This window comes from Vulpes vulpes, chromosome 9 (genome assembly GCF_048418805.1).
Source record: "Vulpes vulpes isolate BD-2025 chromosome 9, VulVul3, whole genome shotgun sequence".
Lineage (NCBI taxonomy): Eukaryota > Metazoa > Chordata > Mammalia > Carnivora > Canidae > Vulpes > Vulpes vulpes.
The window spans coordinates 92708283-92726764 of NC_132788.1; the positions used below are offsets into that span (position 1 = coordinate 92708283).

At 52.9% G+C, this 18482-nt stretch overlaps 4 protein-coding genes across 20 annotated transcripts in view; 3 read left to right on the top strand and 1 right to left on the bottom strand.

Annotated features, from left to right (window-relative positions):
* The window catches only part of IP6K1 (inositol hexakisphosphate kinase 1), a 65269-nt gene extending 54187 nt beyond the window's left edge, over positions 1-11082 (top strand). For 2 of the 3 annotated variants that reach the window (XM_025987958.2, XM_072720987.1), the window contains exons 3-6: positions 550-760; positions 4712-4893; positions 7082-7257; positions 7620-11082. In XM_025987958.2, the coding sequence (XP_025843743.1) occupies positions 550-760; positions 4712-4893; positions 7082-7257; positions 7620-8153 (1103 nt within the window). In that variant the 3' untranslated portion in view covers positions 8154-11082. The remainder of the gene's footprint in view (positions 1-549; positions 761-4711; positions 4894-7081; positions 7258-7619) is intronic. The other variant, XM_072720988.1, reaches the window with a different exon arrangement.
* A 314-nt stretch (positions 11083-11396) lies between these two features.
* Positions 11397-15171, top strand: GMPPB (GDP-mannose pyrophosphorylase B). Its single transcript, XM_025987979.2, has 10 exons — positions 11397-11549; positions 11680-11813; positions 11939-12019; positions 12113-12161; positions 12331-12473; positions 12686-12844; positions 12928-13006; positions 13081-13208; positions 13295-13477; positions 13560-15171. The coding sequence occupies exons 2-10, from the start codon at positions 11685-11687 to the stop codon at positions 13689-13691; spliced, it is 1083 nt and encodes a 360-aa protein (XP_025843764.1). The 5' UTR covers positions 11397-11549; positions 11680-11684; the 3' UTR covers positions 13692-15171.
* Positions 13904-18482, bottom strand: part of RNF123 (ring finger protein 123) — a 29252-nt gene continuing 24673 nt past the window's right edge. For 7 of the 15 annotated variants that reach the window (XM_072720983.1, XM_072720974.1, XM_072720972.1 and 4 more), the window contains exons 35-37: positions 18386-18470; positions 14543-14920; positions 14187-14414 (exon numbers count right to left, since the gene is read on the bottom strand). In XM_072720983.1, the coding sequence (XP_072577084.1) occupies positions 14243-14414; positions 14543-14920; positions 18386-18470 (635 nt within the window). In that variant the 3' untranslated portion in view covers positions 14187-14242. Of the gene's footprint in view, positions 14415-14542; positions 14921-18385; positions 18471-18482 lie in introns of all 15 variants that reach the window. The other 8 variants (XM_072720980.1, XM_072720977.1, XM_072720979.1 and 5 more) reach the window with 3 other exon arrangements.
* Positions 15306-18040, top strand: AMIGO3 (adhesion molecule with Ig like domain 3). Its single transcript, XM_025987936.2, has one exon. It carries the CDS (start codon positions 15521-15523, stop codon positions 17045-17047), a length of 1527 nt encoding a protein of 508 aa, XP_025843721.1. The 5' UTR covers positions 15306-15520; the 3' UTR covers positions 17048-18040.

Here is an 18482-nt window from a genome sequence, read left to right on the forward strand (position 1 = left end):
TATATAGCATGGAGAATAGGTGTCTCAACCTAGAAGTGCCGGTGGTTTGGTGAGGCAATTCTGTCTGGTGAGGTTAGAATAGCCTGATGCTTATTGTGGGCAGAAGACTTGTTTTGAGGATTGTTTTGCAGGGAGAAGTCTTAATGTCTCTCCACCAGGCAGAAGAAAACAGATTGAGATGATGACATGGAATGGCAGTATCACAGAGCAGTTAAGTTAAATGGTTAAGTTATGTCACGTGTGGGTGTCTCCAGGACACACAGTCCTACTGAATGGTACAGAAGTCAGTCCCTGGAAGTACCAAGATTGTAGAAGAGAGTGAGAAATACATATATACCTATGCACGATCAGAGGTCAAGTAGCAGACTTTGAGTTGGGGTAAGTGGTCAGCTGTATTCTGGAAATGTGTCTGTTGGGCATTGTTCCTACATTGATCTTCAGTTGGTTCAGAGCAGGTGATGTGCTGTGGGACAGCAGGTATCAGCAGTCTGTGCTACACAGACCCAGCCTGTGTAGACATTTGTTGACTAGCTGCCTTTTTTCCAACAGGCGTGGTGTCTGTCTGTTTTGAGGGAGACAGTGATGGTTACATCAACTTGGTGGCCTACCCTTATGTGGAAAGTGAGACTGTGGAGCAGGATGACACACCAGAGCGGGAGCAACCTCGGCGCAAACATTCCCGCCGGAGCCTGCACCGGTCAGGCAGTGGCAGTGAGCACAAGGAGGAGAGAGCCAGCCTGTCCCTTGAAACCTCTGAGAGGTAAGGGGGTGGTGAGCAGGGCTCAAAGTTGCACATCTGTTCCTAGCAGCACAAACACTTGAGACCTCTCTAGAATCCTGACGAATCCGAGGGAAGTAGGGCTCCAGGTTGGGGGAAGACGGCTGGTGTTCTTTGGCTACCTACCTGGGTGTGTCATATCACCCCAATGATCCTGCCTTCTGAGGATGGATGTAGCTGGACAAGAGAGAGAAAGAGAGAGAGAGAGAGAAGGTCTCTCAGCCCTTTGAAGCAAGGTACTCTCCATGTGTGCTCTGAGTTCTCCAGCTTTGTTATGTCTCACACATGAGGTCAAAATACCTTGGTTCACAGTGAGGTTGCATCTGCTTTCTGACTTGTAGGATTGATGGCATATGGCCAGTGAGAGGCCTTATGTTCTGGACTAGTGTTATTTAAGGGTTCTGTAAGAGGTTCTTTGACCTCTCGGAGACTCTAAGATGAGCTCTTAACCCTTTCTCTGCACCTAAAATTTAGTTTATTGCATTGGAAATTATTTTTCTTATAGATTAGGAAAATAGTCTATAAAGAGTTCTGTTTCTTGATATTTTATGGAAAAAATGTGAACTCTTCTAGGGTGGCTGTCATCAAAAGTGTTGATGAAGATTTAGAGAAATTGGAACCCTCTTAAATTGCTAATGGGAATGTAAAATAAAATAGTGCAGCCACCCTGGAAAACAGTTATCAGGCAGTGCCTTAGAAAGTTAAACCCATCAATTCTACTCCTGGGAATAACAGCCTATACTAAGAGAATTGAAAAAATACATTCAGACACAAAACTTGCAAAAGAAATGTTTATGGTAATATTCCTAACAGCCAAACAATGAAAGTAATCCAAGTGTCCATCAGCTGATGAATGGTTGAATAAAGGCTATTATTCAGTGATAAAAAGGAATGGCATATTTATATGAGCCACAGTGGGGATGAACCTTGAAAACCTGTGCTAAGTGAAAAAAATCACAAAAACACACATATTATGTGATTCCATTTATAGATTGTTTAGAGTAGGCAAGGCATTAGACAGAAAGCAGGTTTGTGTGTGCCAGAGACTGAAGGAGAGAGGATTATAGGAAGTGACTGCAAATGGGATGATGTTTCTTTTGGAGGTGATAAAATATCCTAAAAATTAGATAGTGGTGATGTTTTATAACCTTGTAAATATACTTTAAGAAACCCCACTGAATTATAAAAAAAAAAAAACTAAGCTAAAAATAATGTGAGCTTCCTGGAACAAAGTGAAATCAAAACCGTATGATTAAATTACTTTATATTTAATTTCGGGGCACCTAGCTGGCTCAGTCTGTGGAGTATGCGACTCTTGATCTCACGATCATGAGTTCGAGCCCCATGTTAGGTACAGAGATTACTTTAAAAAACTCTTTAAAAATATATTATTTCACTCAAAAGTAAGTTTCAGTGAATAAGGTCTATCACTCAACTTAGAAGTCAGATTTGGGACTTTTCTTAGATGTGGCGGCACATAGTTTATCTCTGACATCAAATCCATTCAGCAACACATGCTGCGTACCCTGGCTCCTGAAGCTGTGAGCCCAGGGCATTCCAGCTCTCCTCACTCCCATCGATGGAAGAGGACACACTCACATTGAGGAGCACAGAACCCCATGAGATCTGTCTGAGTGTGTGATGTGTCATCTCCCATGTCCTCACTTAGAGACCCTCTCTGGTCAGATCCGTATCTCTGATGCAAAGAGTGCCTTCATATCCATTTCTTAGTAAGGAGGGTCTCCAGGTGTTATGACTCTTGTGGAAAATAGACTGTAGTCTGCAGAAGCATTTCTTCAGGGCTTCCTTGTCATTCCCCAAGGGGCTTCCTCTTCACTGATGATTGTGGGACCTAACCTTGGTGACAAGGAATGTTCCCCAAATCTTCAAGGCCATTGCTGGCATTGATGTCTTTCTCTCAACAGCTCCTTAGAGTGGGCTTTCTTCTGTTCTCCAAAGGATAAAAGTTGCTTCATGAATCACATGGTGAAAAGCCAGTGTATGTAGAATAACATCAAAGTCTACCTGTGTTAAAGTTTAGGGCTCTGCTCTGCAAGTGACAGCTCTATCTGCAGTGCCCAGAGATCTGGCCTGTTCACGGATGCTCTGAGTTAGTTCCAGGAACAGAGCTTGCTTCTTCCCCAGGACCAGAGCTGTGACACCAGGGGTGATGCCAAGAGGCAAGGGTTTCCCCATGTAGGCACAGAGAACTTATTTGGGTTTACTTGGCAGATGAATAAACCTTGTTTCTTAAAGGGGATAAGAAAAAAAAGGCATTAGTGTCTCCTCTGTTTCCAGCAGAAGGAAAGGTAGTGCCTGGCTGTGTCTTTCAGCTGCTTTACCCAGCCTGCCAGCCACCCTGTGGGGGAGCATCCACATTTCCAGTACACACTTGCCCTGGTGGTTGGCTCAGTTCTGTCTGACTTTGTCCACCCACAGTTGCAGGAGAGGCAGGAGTCGGGGATGGGACAGTGGCATTTGCTGTTGCTGCAGTGCTCCGCCTCTGCAGCAGACTTGCTCTGCCGTTTCCTGGGCACATGGCTTCACTAGTGCTCTGCTCTGCTCTGCTTGGCAAGTTACTTCAAAGATTTTTAAGTTGGGGGGAAAATGAAGTTGTAAAGTTGTATTTTCATTTGGACTAGACTTTTCACTAAAACCGTCTTGTGGTTTGGCTGGCTTTAGAAACAATCTCCTTACTGAAGTGGCTTCATTTCTACCTTGTCTGGTGAGAAACACAGGCTCTTTGGGGCCTGTCCTGCTTTTGTTTTCTTTCATGTTTTTCTCTTTCTTCCAAGTCTGATAACACAAGCAGACATTCATAAGCATGTAATGTCAGCATATGTTTTCTTTAGAACTTATTAAAAATTCAGTTGTAGACGTGGATAAAAACAGGATAGTTACTCATGTTCTTGACAGTGGCTTCCCATGCTCCACCCTATATTTATGAAGTGTAAAACTATACATTTGTCAATTTTTGTATTTTTTTTTAATTGTAAAGTACACCTATCAATTTATTTTTACCTTTTCTTGGAGTAAAGTTCAGTTGATAGTTGCACACTGTTTGCAACCTTCATTACCATCCATTTTCAAAACTCCTTTTCATCTCCAGCATAAGCTCTATACCTGTTAGCTAACTCTGCATTCCCCATCCCCCCGGGTCCCTGGCAGCCACTGTTCTATTTTCTGTTCTGTGACTGTGTATGCACTTACCTCAGATGAGTGGAATCCTACAGCATTTCTCCTTTTGTATCTGGCTTATTTCACTTAGCAAGATGTTTTTAGGGTTCATCTAGGTTGTAGCCTATATTAGAATTTCCATTCTTTTTATTGCTGAACAATCCTTCACTGTATGGGGACGCCACCTTTTGTTTATCCATATTCAATGCACTGATGGGCACTTGGGTTTTTCCACCTCTTGTTTATTGTAATGCTGCTGCGAACATTAGTGTCAAGTTTCTATTTGAGTTCCTGTTTTCAGTTCTTTCAGGTACGTACCTAGGAGTGGAATTGCTGGATCATATGATAATTCTACGTATAACGTTTTGAGGAACCACCAGACTTTCGCAGCGGCTGCAGCAGTTTGCATTCATTCCCTCTGGCAGCATACAGGGCTTCCAATTTCTTCACATCCTCTACAACACTTGTTCCAGTTTATTTTTATAATAGCCTTCCTAATGGATCTGGAGTGGTATCTTCATCACATAATTTGATGCCAGGAGTTATTTTCGAGACAGTTTTCAGAGACACAAGTATAAACACTACTTATTACCCACTTTTATGTGCTTATGCATCCGGGGCCCCTGTGCCATCCATCAGCAGGGGCTGTGGGTGGCAGATTAGACCTGACCTAGGCCTCCTCCACCCTGTGCAGTGAGACCCCACGCGGGGACTTGTCTGAGCTCCTCAGCAATGTGTCCTGTTCTTTCTTCTTAGCTCCCAGGAGGCAAAGAGTCCAAAGGTGGAGCTCCACAGCCACTCCGACGTCCCTTTCCAGATGCTGGATGGCAACAGCGGTCTGAGCTCTGAGAAGATCAGCCACAATCCCTGGAGTCTGCGCTGCCACAAGCAGCAACTGAGCCGCATGCGCTCCGAGTCCAAGGACCGAAAGCTCTACAGTATCCTTGTCACCATACCTTCAGCAGTGCCCCCTGCTGGGACCATGGGTTGGTCCTGTGTCAGGACATCTTCTAGCACTGTGGCTGTGAGGCCTTCTCTGTCTGGGAGCCCTTCTTGCTCTCACCTCCCTTTTTCATAGGTTCTTTGTCCTTCGTTTTATTGACACGGTTTTTTCTGCTTTTTGGAGCTGGTAAGCCTGGCAGTTCAGAAGAGCGCTGTCCTGTAGGGACAGTGGAGGTATCTGTATCTGTGTTTAGTGTGGTAGCCACTAGCCACACTGACTAACTGAAACGTGGCTGTTGTGACTGAGTTAAAGAATTTTACATTTATTTAAATTTAAATTGCCAGATGTGGCTAGTAGTTAGCATATTTATCAGTGCATACCTAGAATCCGGGATCTGTGTGTGTGTGTGTGTGTGTGTGTGTGTATGTACGCATGTGCACACATATGCTTCTCCTCTCCCAAAAGGTAATTATTACAAAGTGATACGTGGTTTTTTTGTTTGTTTGTTTAAGATAAACACTATACCGGAACAACTATAATAAATAGTCTTTAAGATGGTAAAAGTAAAACATTATAAAATGGGAATTCTGATGATTATTTAGTGTTTGAAGCAGTAGACTGTAAATAACTAATACTTACCGAGAAACTGAGGGGAAATGTGCTGAGCCCTGTTTGTTTACTCAGTTTTCATAACAGTCTTTTGAGGAAGTGTTAAAGATGCCCATTTATAGATGAGATGGAAGCACAAGAGGGTTATGTGTTTTGCCCATGCCCATGAGTGGCCAAAGCAGGATTCAGGGGCCTGTGCTCTCAGGCACTATGCAATGTTTCTGCAGCCTTTTTTAAGTTCTATTGCCACTTGTTTTTATAAGTTATAGCAGGTGATGAAATTAAGTAAAGGCTAAATGTAATGGTTTTCTGTAAGTTATTCTTTAAAGAATTAGGCAGTGTTGATATGTGCATCAAGTGATGCCAAGTATTTTACCATCCAAGATCAGGGAATTGCTTCCTGGACCTCCAATATGGAATTGAGGTCCAGGTTGTGGGTCCTGATGACTTTTGACAGAAAAGCCTAAACCTTTATCTGAGGTGGTTGCAGATACGTAGTAAGGGATAAGTTTAAATATATAGTCCACTGGTTTGAAGTTTAGTCAGAAAATGGCAGGATAGAAATTTAAATCCACTTTTTTTTAAGATTACCATTCAAGAATGTTAAACCTGATTTCTCATGTTTGTAGTAGTGCTGCAAAGATGTCTTCCTTATTTTTTGGGCTTGGGTGGGGTATGGCGTGAGTATGGCCTCGGTTTACTAATGGTGCCAGAGATGTATGTGAACCTGCAGATCTTTAGTTTGTGTATGCCTATAGGACAGAATAAAATAGAATAAATACAAATAATGGCATCAGCAGATTTGGTGTATACATCTCATGGAAAAGTTTTTTAGCCATAAAAAGGAATGAAATTTTGTCACATGCTACATACAAATTGTCTAAAATTTGAAAACTTTTTTTTTTAAGATTTTATTTATTTATTCATGAGACACACACACACACACACACACACACACATACACACACACACAGAGGCAGAGACATAGGCAGAGGGAGGAGCAGGCTCCATGCAGGGAGCCCGACGTGGGACTTGATCCCAGGTCTCCAGGATCAGGCCCTGGGCTGAAGGCAGCACTAAACCGCTGAGCCACCCGGGCTGCCCTAAAAACATTTTGATAAGTGAAACAGCCAGTCAGAAAAGGACGAACATGAAGTGTCTAGAATAGTCCTATTCATAGAGACAGAAACTAGAATGGTAGTTCCTGGGGTTTGGGGGCATGAAGAGGAATGGGCGTTAATGTGAGGTGGGTATAGTTTCTAGTTCTTGTGGAAGATGAAAAAGTTCTGGAGATGGATGGTAATGGTGGTTGCACAGTGATGTGAATGTACTTAATGCCACTAAACTGTACAGTTAAAAATAGTTAAAATGATACATTTTATGTATATTTTGCTACAATAAAAATTTTTTTGAAAAGAATTACTAAGTTGTGTGAAATCTACAATTGAGAGTTTGTGAGGTGAATACACATTACATTAGAAGAGAATGCCCCCTTTTCTAGAAAAGCTTGGTCGTGGTTTCCTGACTGGGGCTGATGGTGAATGTGGCTGTTACTCTCCTTGACCATGGCCCAGAGTTCCTCTTGCTTGAGAACGTAGTGCACCACTTCAAGTACCCCTGTGTGCTGGACCTGAAGATGGGCACCCGGCAGCATGGTGATGATGCATCAGCTGAGAAAGCAGCCCGGCAGATGAGGAAGTGTGAGCAGAGTACGTCAGCTACACTGGGTGTCAGGGTCTGTGGCATGCAGGTGAGTTGCCCCTGGTGAGAGCCTCGCTGCTGCTGCCCATGTATTTTGGGTGGCACATGTACCTGCCTGCTCCCCATGCCAGGTGTCCTCCGGGCCCACGGTGGTCTAGAATCTCCTCCAAGAGGGTGAGTCACCCACAGGGTGCTGAGTGTGTCCTTATAGGTATGTTCTCTAAGCCCTATTGGCCTTACCTGGTTCCCTTAGTATGGGCTCCAGATACAGAGCCTCTGTGAGAACCTGCTGCCTTGACATTGGGATGAGTAAAGCTGGTCAGGAGTACTTTCCAGACAGTGCCTGCCCAGGGCACTCTAAGGTCATCAGACCTCCCTGGTGCTCACCTGCTCTGTCTCCTGGGCTTTCAGGTATACCAGCTGGACACAGGGCATTACCTCTGCAGGAACAAGTACTATGGCCGTGGGCTCTCCACTGAAGGCTTCCGCAACGCCCTCTATCAGTACCTGCACAACGGTCTGGACCTGAGGCGTGACCTTTTTGAGCCCATCCTGAGCAAACTGCGGGGCCTGAAAGCTGTGCTGGAGCGGCAAGCCTCCTACCGCTTCTACTCCAGCTCCCTGCTGGTCATCTACGATGGCAGGGAGTGCCGGGCAGAGTCCTTCCTGGATCGCCGGGCCGAGATGCGTCTCAAGCACCTGGATACAGGGCTCCCTGAGGGGGCGCCGCCCTGTGGCCCTAGCACCAGCCCCAATAGCACCAGCCCTGAGGCCGGCCCCTCCTCTCCACCCAAGGTGGATGTCCGCATGATCGACTTTGCACACAGCACATTCAAGGGCTTCCGGGATGACCCCACCGTGCATGACGGGCCAGATCGAGGCTATGTGTTTGGCCTAGAGAACCTCATCAGCATCATGGAACAGATGCGGGACGAGAACCAGTAGGCCCAGCCCTGGGCCCCCCAAACCCCTTCCTCTCCACCCGCAGGCAGGGACCATTGCTCTGACTGAACTCGCCGTGAGGACACACAGACTTGCTTTTAAAGGGTTATATTTCTCTTTGGTGTAAACTAAAAGAAATGTTTTTAGCTGTAGCCTGGAATCCATATATATAAAGTGAAGGAGGGCACAACACACATCCTCTCAGCCAGGCTCCTTTAGCTCTACAGCTCTGACTGCTGTGTCCAGGCTGACTTAGGAAGGAAGAAGTGCCCCTGGTGGATAGGCTTGGCAGCAGGGACAGGGTGCCCTTGGACAATGGTTTTTCTTGCCTAGGTCTTTGGGGTCTGTGGCTTTAGGGCCCTGCTGGTTTTATGGTGAAGCACTGGGCTGGTGCAGTCCCTCCTTTCCCCTGTGTTCACTCATCTCTTGTTCCTCACTGATAGAGGATTGGGTGACCATCTGTTGGGGGTCTTTCTAATCTGGTGGTGTGGGCATCAGCCTGCTCTTTAACAGATGCACCCAGGGTACCACAGGGCTAATTGCACATAGCTGGACCTGTCCTTATCGGTTCTGATCTTGGCATGAGGCTAGATTCATGAAGCTGGGCTGAAGTCAACTTATGGCAGAGGGCAGGCCCTGGGATCCCCAGGCACTCTTTGGCACTTGAACCTGCTCCTCTTCCTGCCTGCACACCCCAGCCAGCCTTTCTTACCAAGATCCCTTGCCGGGGGAGGCCACTCCTTGCCCCACTGAAGGGATCCCTGCTCTATTTGCCGAGGAGAGTCAATGTCCCAGCAGGCCTCAAGGCCTCTGGTGGCTCTGGCCTAGACAGTATTTGCAGTTCTTGTGCTTGGGTGGGAGTCTTCTTCCTCTAGCTTGGGCAGCTGTGCTGCTGCTGGATGGGCTGCCCTTCCCAGGGCTCAAGGGCTGTGGTCCGCTCAGGGTGTCACCTTTTCCCAGGCTAAGCTCAAGGCAGCAGCCCGTTGTAAGGAGCTTGTGAGGGAGAGCTTTAAACTTGTCTGCTCAGAGGGACATTGTTTGGGCCTTGGGTGCAGGTGCCCAGATTCTGCTAATGAGTTTTGTCTTACCAGTCCTGGGATCCATCAGTCTGTCCATTTGTCCATCTGCCAGCTCTTGTCTCTTGGGATCTTTTTCCTGGGCTGTAGCTTTGTTCATTAGTAAATATTGATTTTCATCATGCTTTCCTCAGCAAAGTATTTCTTCCCCCATCTCAGAGGTGAGCTTTTGCCCCTGTGCCTGTTGTCAGCAGGTGCTACCTTTTTTACAAAGAACTGGTAGCAAATGAATTGTAGGATGTATTTCCCTGCTGGTCCAGCACCTTCTCTGTGAGCCTGGTGTGTAGCCCTGCTCAGTGCTGACAATGGTACAGTGAAGGCCCAAGGGGTGACCTTTCTGGTGGTTTTAATCATTTTTGCCACCAGCCCTCAATGGCACAGAGACCAGGAGGTAACACTGCACTCACTTAGCAACATTGCCAAGGTTAGTGCCCTCACCTCTGAGCCTAGGGCCACTGTCATTGTCACTTTTGGCATGTCCTTGTTTGGGCATTAAAGGTAAGCCTGCTGCGTGCATATGAGAGGCCTTAACTGGTGGACTACTTCCCTAGTCCTTAGAGATGCAGACTCACACATTTTAAATGGGCTCCTGGATGGATCCCTGCCCCGCCTCTGTCTTGGTCCTCTGATCCTGGTGCCAGCGGTGGGCAGGTTCCCATTCCTTGGGGCACAGAGAGGGACAGCTTGCCTGGTTCTGGTTAGTAACGACCATCTTTCCTGTACCATTCTGTGGTACAGCCACATTCTGTGGCTTCAGCCATAGGGGTATTAGCTCTTCATTAGTGTAGACTGTCATTTCCTGGCAGGGCAGAGGCTAAGACAGAGTTCGGGGCCACTTGGGACCCCCTTTAGTTGAACCTCTCCAGCCTGGGGATGTGCTGTGCCTCCTGAGTTCCTATATTTTGGGAGCAGATGCTGCACCGTTCTGCTCTTCATAGTGAGAGAGGCTATGCCAACTATCTTCAGTGTTTTCCTGGCACTAAAAAGAGCAGAAGGGCTTGGGATTTGCTGCTGTTCCATCAGGGTAGGACCCCTCTTTTCAGCACTTTTGACTCTTGGGAGACCCAGCTCTGTTATCTGGTGGGTGGTGGGATGTGTACACCCATGCTCTCCGCCTCTACTCTTTCTCCCTGTTCCTTGCCAGAGAGCTCTGTCCCCGCCAGGCCCTGCCTTCCCAAAACCCCAACTTGGGACCAAAGTGCAACGCGGGATCACGGGTTGGGGTGCTCAAGTGACCCCCCTCTATAGTGCTTCCCTGGGCCAAGTCAACACCAGCCCCCTGGGCTAGGGGGGGTGGGACCGGCGGTGCTTAACGAGGAAGGGGACCAGTGTGGCAACTTGCCAGGGACCCCACCCCTCCCTCACATTGGGGCCTGTGCACTGGATGTGGGGGTTTCCCCAGGGGCCAAAGGCCTGGGCTAGTTCTGTAGCCGCTGCTCACTCCGCGCACATCTTGCCACGTGCACGCCCCCTAGATAGATGCTTGGAACTTTAAAGCTGTTTAATTTGGTTTAGTTTTTGCCGATTTAAAGAAATGTTTTAATGAGGAAAAAAATTGGGAGCACCCTGGGAAGGACCTGGTTCCTTTACTTATCGGGAAACTGAGGCCTCGCCTCTAGGAATCGCTCTCTGCTCTACTTTCCTGGAAGCTGCCTAAACGTGCCCACGCGGCCCGAGGCCTGCGCCCCTTCCACTCTGCGGCCCGGGCTGGGCCAGCTGCGTCTCCTCGGGACCTTGCGTGCGGGGGACGGGTGCTCGGGCCTTGGGCCGGGCCGCCCCTTTCTGTACACCTAGCGCTGCCCGCCCCGCTTGTGTCTGAGGTTGTGTATGTCAAAAATAAAGCCGCTAGAAACTGAGGTGCGTCCGCGTCTTTGCTGTCCCGTGGCTTCCAGGAAACAGCCTCCCCTCGCCCCCCTCGGCCGGGTCCCGTGAGCCCACGCCCTGGGGCGCGGCCGGAAGCAGCCGTGAGGCGTCGGACCCCGGCGCCCGTCGGGGAGGAAGCCTCGCCCTTGGCGCCGGTTCCGCCTTTGGATCAGCCAATGGACAGCTGACCCGCGGGCCCGGGACCCGGTCCCCATGGCAGCCCGGCGCGCTAGGGCGCTCATTGGCTACGTCTGTCGCAGCGCCGTGCCTCAGCGCTCCGACGTCGGCGTCCGTGCCACGTAAACGGCAGCCGATTGGCCGGCTCGGGCACTCGTCACCGCCCGCCCTAGGTCCGGCCTGAGTTCGGGGCCAGCAGCCCTCCGTCCGGCGTCGCGTCCTGCTGTTGCTGCCGTGGGCCGGCGTCACGGCGGACTGAGCCCCCAGGGCAGAGCCAAAGTGGGTCAGTCTGGCAGGCGAAGGGCGCGGGGCCGGGCACGGCTGCGGGAGTGCGCGGCAGGGCTCGACAGGGGCTTGGCCGGCCGGGCCGCGGGCGCCGCGGACCCCGGGACTCACTCTCTGGCCGCCCGCAGGCGCGATGAAGGCGCTGATCTTGGTGGGCGGCTATGGGACGCGTCTGCGGCCGCTTACGCTGAGCATCCCGAAGCCACTGGTGGATTTCTGCAATAAGCCCATCTTGCTGCACCAAGTGGAGGCGCTGGCCGCGGTAAGACCCGGGGTCGTGTCGCGGTGGGACCTGGCAGGACAAGGGACGGCTAGCGCTTGGGGGTCGCGGACGCCCATGCCTTCTGACTGAGCCCTTCTGTCGGGCGGCGCTGTTTTGTCCAACAGGCAGGCGTGGACCACGTGATTCTGGCCGTGAGCTACATGTCTCAGATGCTGGAGAAGGAAATGAAGGCGCAGGAGCAGAGGGTGAGGCTCGGACTTTTAACCTTTTTCTTTGCTCCCCGCGCGCAACCATCCACCCTGGCGGGAGGAACATGACAGGCGGCTTCTCCCTTCCAGCTGGGAATCCGAATCTCCATGTCTCATGAAGAAGAGCCTCTGGGGACAGGTCAGTAAAGAAATGTCCCTTGGGGAGGGTTTAGGGCCCGGGAAGGGTCAGACCCAGCCTGGATGGGGTCTGCTGAGCCTGGATCCAGGGGCTCATACCTCCTCCCCCCTGTCCCCCAGACCCCCGCCCTCCATCACCGGGAGGATGGTGATCTGTACTTCTCTCCTAGCCGGGCCCCTGGCACTTGCCCGTGACTTGCTGTCTGAGACTGCAGACCCTTTCTTCGTTCTCAACAGTGATGTGATCTGCGATTTCCCCTTCCAGGCCATGGTGCAGTTCCACCGGCACCATGGCCAGGAGGGCTCCATCCTGGTAAGAGGACCAGGTCTTTGTTCTTGGATGCTCATGTCCCCTATGCCCAGTCTCTCCCACTCTCCAGTCTTTCCTTGTTCCCTTGTGTTGTGGCTGCAGAGCTCTGCAGTATGTGTCTTTAAGCATTGAGGCACAGCCCCTGAGATTTAGGACAGTATGCATATGAAGGCTCAGGCGCAACTGCAATGGGCCTGAAGTCCCCCTCCACTCAGGTGACCAAAGTGGAGGAACCCTCTAAGTATGGTGTGGTGGTATGTGAGACTGACACAGGCCGCATTCACCGGTTCGTGGAGAAGCCGCAGGTGTTTGTGTCCAACAAGATCAACGCAGGAATGTACATCCTGAACCCTGCAGTGCTGCGGCGTATCCAGGTGTGTAGAAGCCAGCTGCTGGGTAGGCTGCGGTAGGGCAGGCCCCCACCACGACCTTGCTCACAAGCTGCCCACTCCCACAGCTGCAGCCTACATCCATTGAGAAGGAGATCTTCCCTGTCATGGCCAAGGAGGGGCAGCTGTATGCCATGGAGCTACAGGGTGAGGCAGGGAGGCTACAGGCTAGGGGTGTGGTGTGGCTGGGCTGAGTCTCCTGATGCATTTCCTCCCAACAGGCTTCTGGATGGATATAGGGCAGCCCAAGGATTTCCTCACCGGCATGTGCCTTTTTCTACAGTCCCTGCGACAGAAGCAACCTGAGCAACTGTGCTCAGGCCCTGGCATTGTGGGCAACGTGCTGGTGGTGAGGCCCCTGCCCATCCCATCATGACCCCCTTTCTCATACATGGGAGACAGACGGCTCACTTGTATTTTCCCCACCATCCTTAGGACCCAAGTGCCCGCATTGGTCAGAACTGCAGCATCGGCCCCAACGTGAGCCTGGGGCCTGGTGTGGTGGTGGAGGATGGCGTGTGCATCCGGCGGTGCACAGTGCTTCGAGATGCCCATATCCGATCCCACTCCTGGCTCGAGTCCTGCATTGTGGGCTGGCGCTGCCGCGTGGGCCAGTGGGTAAGCCTATGGGCTGGGCCAGATGAGGAGAGGGGCAGGGAATGCGCCCGCCTCACTGACCAGGCCTGCCCCCTCCCTCGAGGTACGCATGGAGAACGTGACGGTGCTGGGTGAAGATGTCATCGTTAACGACGAGCTCTACCTCAACGGGGCCAGTGTGCTGCCCCACAAGTCTATCGGCGAGTCAGTACCAGAGCCTCGCATCATCATGTGAGGGGATTCCATGAGGCTGGCTGAGTCCCCATTTCCCCAGTGGGGAGCCCTGGCGTGACACATCAGAGGCCCTGGACTTGCCCTTTATCTGGGAGGACCAGAAAAGGCTGGAGCTGTTGGGACACCTGCCCTCTCCTATGGACAGAATCTGGCAGGATCCTCGCTGGGCATACCCCACAAAGCCCACTCCCTCAAGAAGGGCCGGGCCAGGGCTGTATGGAATAATAATTTAATGCTCACTGTGGCCCTGGCTGAAAGTCAAGCTCAGGCACGATGAGGACATGGCTGGGCTCCCACCAATGAGGTTACACTCAGGGAGGGTGGATATGGCGGGGGCGGGGGGAGGGTCCACAGGGAACAGAGCAAGAGGAGCTCATAAATAGGGCCCAACCTGGGTCTGAGTTCAGGGATGGAGGCTGCTGCCATGTGGGCTAGGCAGCTGAGGAAGTGGTACTTGCACCAGCTGCCTTGTCCCAGTCCTCTACAGACACGATGGTGGCTTTGCAGAAGAAGCAATCCTTGTTGTTCATCAGGTGCTGGTTGATGCAGGCTCTACAACAGGGGATGGCAGGAGGAGGAGGAGGGTCTGTGTATCCCTGCCACTTCCCTAGCCCTCTGCACCCATGGGGCCCACTTACTTGCAGGACTTATGGCCACAGGGCTGGAACACAGCAGAAATGGGGTGAGCATAGCAGATGGGGCAGAGGTCCTCCTCGCTGGTGGGCTGCAGGGAGCAGAGTGCAGGGTGGGCTGGGGTTGGATGCTCAGACTGACCATGCCTATGTAGTGCGCACAGTTATGCCAACATGTATGTGGGTGGTGTACACCTGGTTGCTGTGGCCCCCCACTCACCAGGGAGGCTGCCGCTGCCTGGGCAGATGCAGAGGTGAGGTGTGCCAGCATCTGTTCCACCTGGGCCAACTCCTCAAGGCTGATGTAATCTGTGTCTGGAGGGGGGTTGGGTAGCAGGTGTCAGACCCACCTAGAACCCAGTGCCTCTTAAGTACCACAATTTGAGAATTTGCTCTTCTTGAGACTCCTGATCTATCCCAGTCCCAAATCCCTGATCCATCCCTGGTCCACTCACAGCTCTGCAGGGAGAAGCGCTTCCGGTCAGGGGCAGGAAGGGCAGTGCCAGGGGCAGGGGGCTCTGACTGCCCCAGGAGATAACATATAGAGCGGAGCTGGAAGCAGGGATCAGCAAGGAGCACTGATGTGGCTCTCTCTGTCCTAGGTGGGAGAGGGGGCAAGGGTAGTCAGAAAGCAGTACCTGTTGGAGGGCTGGGGGGGTGGTGGGACAACCCAGTCCACCTCCCTATTTTTCACATGTCCCTCATTCTAGATTCTAGTAAGAACCCATACATCCTGGGTGCCAATTTAGGGGGATGACCAGCAGATAGTAAAAGTCCACCTACACCCTAATTACCCTAATAAACACTAACCCAAAGACAACAAATAAAGAACATCACTAGCAGCTTAAAGGAATGCTTCCCAGGTTTCCCCTCCTGTTCCAGGGGACGTGGGTACTGGGCGACGGACTCGCGCCCCCCCTGGCGGTCACGCACGAACCTTGGTTGTTGGGGGAGCCGCCCCGCCCCCTCCAACAGGAGCCAATGAGAGGCTGAGGCCCCGCCCTCCCCCGAGAGAGTATTTAGAAGCTGACCAGGGAAGCACCCGGTGAACTGGGGAATCCGGAGGAGAGTGCTGAGTACAGCACGGCCCCGGGAGCGGGGAGCCGGGGCTCTCGGCGTGCGGGGTGGAGCACGCAGCCAGCAGAAGTGGGTGAGTCCCGGAGCTGCGCCGTCCCACCCACCTCTGGCAGTCACCACCATGGCCTGGCTGGTGCTGCTGGGCGCCCTACTGTGCATGTCGCGCGTCGGGGTGGGCAGCCTAGGCACAGAGGGCTTCCTGCCCTCCATGCCCCATAACTGCCCCTACAAATGTGTGTGCGCCGCCGACCTACTGAGCTGTGCGGGCCTGGGGCTGCAGGACGTGCCGGCTGCACTGCCGGCTGCCGCCGCAGACCTTGATCTGAGCCACAACGCACTCCAGCGCCTGCGCCCCGGCTGGCTGGCGCCCCTCTCCCGGCTGCGCGCCCTGCGCCTAGGCCACAACGAGCTGGATGTGCTAGGTCGCGGAGTCTTCACCAACGCCAGCGCCCTGCGGCTGCTCGATTTATCATCTAACGCGCTGCGGGCGCTGGGACGCCATGACCTCGACGGGCTGGGGGCGCTCGAGAGGCTGCTGCTGTTCAATAACCGCCTGGCGCACTTGGATGTGCATGCCTTCCGAGGCCTGGGCGCACTCAGCCGTCTCTACCTGGGTTGCAATGAACTCTCATCCTTCTCTTTCGACCACCTACACGGGCTGGGCACCACCCACCTCCGTACTCTGGACCTGTCCTCCAACCGCCTGGGCCGCATCCCCGTGGCCCACCTGGCTGCCCTGCCAGCCTTTCTCAAGAACGGCCTTTACCTGCACAACAACCCCCTGCCCTGTGACTGCCGCCTCTACCACCTGCTGCGGCGCTGGCAACAGCGGGGCCTCAGTGCTGTGAGCGACTTCGCCCGAGAATACATGTGCCTGGCCTTCAAGGTGCCTGCGTCCCGAGTGCGCTTCTTTGAGCACAGCCGTATCTTCCAGAACTGCTCAACTGCCCTGGCTCGGGGCCTAGAGCGGCCGGAAGAGCAGCTGCATGTGCAGATGGGTCGGTCCCTGACACTGCGCTGCAACACCAGCGCCCCAGCTGTCCGTGTCGCCTGGGTGTCGCCGCAGCATGAGCTGCTTGTGGCACCAGGATCCCGAGATGGCAGTATCTCGGTGCTGGCTGACGGCAGCTTGGCCATCAGCAACGCGCAGCCGCAGCATGAGGGGGTCTTCGTGTGTCTGGCCAGCGGGCCCCGCCTGCATCATAACCAGACGCATGAGTACAATGTGAGCGTGCACTTCCCGCACCCTGAGCCTGAGGCTTTCAACACGGGCTTCACCACCCTGCTGGGCTGCGCCGTGGGCCTGGTGCTCGTGCTGCTCTACTTGTTTGCGCCGCCCTGCCCCGGCTGCCGCCGCTGCTACCGCCGCACCTGCCGCTGTCGCTGCTGGCCCCGGGCACCGAGCCCCCTCCGGGAGCTGAGCGCACAGTCCTCGGTGCTCAGCACCACCCCGCCAGATGTGCCCAGCCGCAAGGCCAGTGTCCACAAGCATGTGGTCTTTCTGGAGCCGGGCAGGAGGGGCCTCAATGGGCGCGTGCAGCTGGCAGTGGCTGAGGACTTTGATCTCTACAATCCCGTGGGCCTGCGGCTCAAAGCTGGCTCTGAGTCGGCCAGCTCCACAGGCTCTGAGGGTCTGGTGATGACCTAAGCTGCCCTGGGCTCAGGAGCCAGGCCACCGACTGCCCGCTGCTTGCCCTGCTCCCTGCTGCCTCCCGGACAGCTGTCAGATGCTAGTCGGGAGTGCTGGGCTTGGTCTTCCAGCCTCCTGTGTGGCCTCAGCCTCAACTACAGCAGCCTTACTCATAATACAAGGGCCGGGCTCCCCATCCTCTCTACTGCTCCGCTCTAACACAGGCCCAAGGGCGCTAGGCTCTAGCAGGACCTGCCGCTACCCAAATGTCCCACAAGGACTAGAACTGGGGCCATCTAGAAGAGCCCTTGCACTAGAGCCCCAGGTACACCCTTAGGGGCCAAGGCAGCTATCAAGCAGTAGTGGTGAAGAATCGAAGAATAACCATCTTCCCCTTCCCAATGTGACAGGAAGAGAGTGGGCCCACAGGGAAAGAGGGAGAGAGCTCTAAAGAAGACCTAGGCCCCCACCCAGGGTAGAAGGAGGAAGCATGCACCAACATCTAACCTGCATCAAGCTACACAACTCCATGCAGTCTGATGGGCAGACAGAAGGCAGGCCAGGCTCCTCAAGGGACATCCCCCCTAGGGGCGCCTGGCCTGAGCCCGAGTCAGAGCAGTCCTGCTATCTCTGGCCAGCGGCATCCACAGGCCACTCTGAGAACAGGGCCTCTTCCATAGGCTCACAAGATAGCAGTTAAGGCCTGTCCCTCAGCTTTTTAGCAGTAAAAAGCCTGCTGAGCAGGGCCAAGATGGGAGGGCTGAGCCGGAACTCAGTGTCCCTGGAGGGTAGAAGCCTCTTAAGGGCTGGCACTGGTCTGGGCTTAATGGCTGAGGCAGTGCCCTGGTCTCATATGCATCTTATCACCCACAGCAGGGAGGCAGGGAAGAAGGATCTGAGAACCCCTCTTTGTGGGTGCTGAGCTGGGGGCTCCTACAAGCGTCCTGGATCCAGCTGTCATGGAGTTCCTTAATAAAAGTGGTACATGCTCATTTCCGGAGCCTTCGCAAACACAAGTAGTAGTGTGTGTCCTCAGCCTCTGATCCCATCCTGTACAGGATAGCACCCCACCCTTGCCTGTGGCATAACCACGAGCCAGTGGCTCTGACCGTGGTGCTAGGACATCCTGTTCTGATGGGGTCCCTGATTCTCCTACTCAGAGCCACTGACTGCTGTTGCCACCTAGTTAGGCAATTTGTACCTCACTACCTCCCCCACCCCTACCACACCTCACCCCACCTCAAACACCTAATACTGAGATTCATTGTAGAGATGAAGAAACAGCTGTAGGGCGCCCTGGCCAGCCTACTCCCATCAGCACACTAGCTCCCCTGGGCCCAGGTGCCTAACACTCACCCTGAGGCTGGACCATGCACCAGAAGCCGCACCAGGATGCCCGTCACAGCCACAAGAATGGGGTAGTGGTCCACGCTCTCCAGGCCTAAGGGGAAAG

Bases quoted from the DNA above. Each gene is read 5' to 3' on its own strand.
- AMIGO3 (XM_025987936.2), top strand. From the start codon at position 15,521: ATGGCCTGGCTGGTGCTGCTGGGCGCCCTACTGTGCATGTCGCGCGTC.
- GMPPB (XM_025987979.2), top strand. From the start codon at position 11,685: ATGAAGGCGCTGATCTTGGTGGGCGGCTATGGGACGCGTCTGCGGCCG. The intron at 12,162-12,330 runs GTCAGTAAAGAA...CTTCTCTCCTAG, and splicing joins AGAAGAGCCTCTGGGGACAG to CCGGGCCCCTGGCACTTGCC. The intron at 13,007-13,080 runs GTGAGGCAGGGA...TCCTCCCAACAG, and splicing joins GTATGCCATGGAGCTACAGG to GCTTCTGGATGGATATAGGG.